At 59.3% G+C, this 2,350-nt stretch overlaps 1 protein-coding gene across 1 annotated transcript in view; it reads right to left on the minus strand.

Annotated features, from left to right (window-relative positions):
* ANKRD13C (ankyrin repeat domain 13C) overlaps nt 1-516 on the minus strand; it is a 64,734-nt gene extending 64,218 nt beyond the window's left edge. Inside the window, exon 1 of the mRNA XM_019531618.1 lies at nt 109-516. Within this exon, the coding sequence (XP_019387163.1) occupies nt 109-457 (349 nt within the window). The 5' untranslated portion in view covers nt 458-516. The remainder of the gene's footprint in view (nt 1-108) is intronic.
* Nucleotides 517-2,350: the final 1,834 nt, after the last annotated feature.

Below are 2,350 nucleotides of genomic sequence, written 5' to 3' on the forward strand. Positions count from 1 at the left end.
TCCACTTCTCTCCCCAGGGCTCGACCCACGCACGGGGGCCAGGCCGGAGCGGGGGTGCGAGACACTGAGGCCCGGAGAGGCTCTGCCCCGCGGGGCTGCGGCACCCACCGTGACTGTCCTTCTGGCCGATGCCCTGCGTGCGGATAAGCGCCGAGAGCCGCCGCACGTCCCCCTTGAAGACGCACTCGTGCACGGGGAAGTGAGCCGGGCACTTGTCGGGTTCGGCGGCGAGGCCGGAACCGGCGGCCGGGCCCCCCTTCAGCGGCAATCGGTGGTGGTGGTTGCTAAAGATGCGGTGGCCCCCGGCGCGCCCGCCCTTCCCGCTGCTCCCGCGGCCGCCCGTGAAGATGCCCCCGGGCGCGGCGGCCGCCTCGTCCTCCGCGGGCCCCAGCAGGTCCCCGTCCTCCTTGCTAGGCTTGTGGTCCCTGCGCAGCGAGCGCAGCTTCTCGCCGGTCATCGCCGGCAGCCGCCCCGCCGCGGGGGGCCCCGCCGGGGGGACTCGCGGCAGCCGGGGGGCACCGGGCGTTCAGAGCTGCAGCGGCGAATCCCGGCCCGCCCGCATCCCCCGCGCGGCTGCGCGCCGCCCGCCGCTCGGGGCGCTCCCCTCAGCGACCCGGCCACACCGCCATCTTGTCGAAGGGGTCTCGCGAGAAGAGGAGACGGCGGCGAGACTTCTAGAGGAGCTCGCGGGAGTTGACGGGGCGGCTTGAGTGAACTGGCGCGGGGCGGGGCTAGGCTGAGGAGGGGCCTGTGGGAGAAGGCGGGGTGGGTGAGCGGTTTAAGGCCCGGGAGATATGCGGCTCAACTAGGCTGGGTTTGGGGCGGGCGTGTTGTTCTGCGGTTCAGATGCACTAGACTAACCTATCTTTGGGGTCTATATTGAGCAGATTCTTTTTGGTATTGGGTGGTGGAACCGGAGTGTGCTCCATCCACTCCATGCATTGACCTGGTATTACAGTGCTTCCAGGACCGGTGCAAAAAAAAAATGGAAAAAAATAAAAAATAAAAAGTTCTCCAGTCCAGAGGCTGACCTTGCACCAGTCCCCGGGGGTTGTGGAGGTGCCTGTGCCAGGCGGGGCGCTGGCAGTGGCGAGCACGTGGGGCTGGTCCTGGGTCAAAGCCCCGCCGGTCTCTGCCCTCAGGGGGCTCGGGGCAGGTGCGGCTGTGGAGATTCCTGGCTCCATCTCTGGTGGCTATTAGGTATTAGCTTCTCCTGGAGCCTGGAATACCAGAAGTGAATCTCCACTTAAGCTTGGCTTGACATTTAAACAGCCAGTAGAGTGTGCCACCTGTGAAATCCTTTAGAAATCCAGACAGAGTGCAAGGCAGTGGATAGATCATTTAGCTGTGCCATTGTTAAGGCCTTTCTAGGTCTTCCTTTATTAGTGGATATAGTGCCTGCTTCCCTCACTGCTCTGGTGCAATGTAGTCTGAGTCCTTCACACCTTAGTCCATGCTGACCTTTCTGGTGTGCTCTCTGCAGTTTATAGATCAGCTTCAGGTCACATATGAACTAGGACTTTTGCTGGTGACTGTTGGGCAAAGGTCATTCTTTCTTTCCTTCTCTAGGTCAGGCAGGTCGCCACTGGGCTGCGAGCAAAGCAGCAGATTGGGGAAGGGACTTGGACAGGGGTGATGCGTGTGCACCCCCAACAAAAAGGCACTGCCTGCGGGCAGTTGCCACTTGCCACCCCACCACTGGCGATGCCTGCAGGCAGTCTGTGATCCATGTTGGTAACTGCGCCGCTACCCCCTGCCGACAGAGCCGGTGGCGTCTGTGAGAGCTCCTCCGTTTACAACTGCTGCACTCCCACTGCCCCACTCCTGCCGTCACTGTGCCCCTGCAGCCGCCGGGGGCATGAGTCATTCATGGGCTTGGAGGACCACTTGGGTGTGTGGGGCTTGCTGGTGGCAGACCTGCTGCAAAAGGTTGGCCCCTGCTGACTTAAGGTATCAGAGAGGCAATCTCCTCCTGCTTCAGCAATAGAACAGCCAGTTTCTTGCTGAAGGAGAGAACTGTTTTCTCCAGTGATGAGGTATAGAGAAAAAAGGGCAAAGACTTGTTTTCAGACCAGGGCAAAATTTGCTGTAGTGGTGACTTTTTTTATTTGCTTGAAGAAAGGAAGCATGGGTCAATGAACTGTGTCTGGGAATGGGAGCCAGTAATTTCCTGAGTTCTAATTCCATCTCCGTGACTGTGAACTCTTCAGTTTCTGCATGTCAGGTAGGATAATATATGTAACTGCCTTGGCTGTTTGGAGATGTAAACAAGCTATAATGCAGTAAACCAGTTAATCAAACTTTGCTTATGTGGACAGGATCTTTTGATAGTCGGGCTTACGCAGATCAC

This window comes from Crocodylus porosus, unplaced genomic scaffold (genome assembly GCF_001723895.1).
Source record: "Crocodylus porosus isolate Cpor-Errol unplaced genomic scaffold, CroPor_comp1, whole genome shotgun sequence".
Classification (NCBI taxonomy): Eukaryota; Metazoa; Chordata; order Crocodylia; family Crocodylidae; genus Crocodylus; species Crocodylus porosus.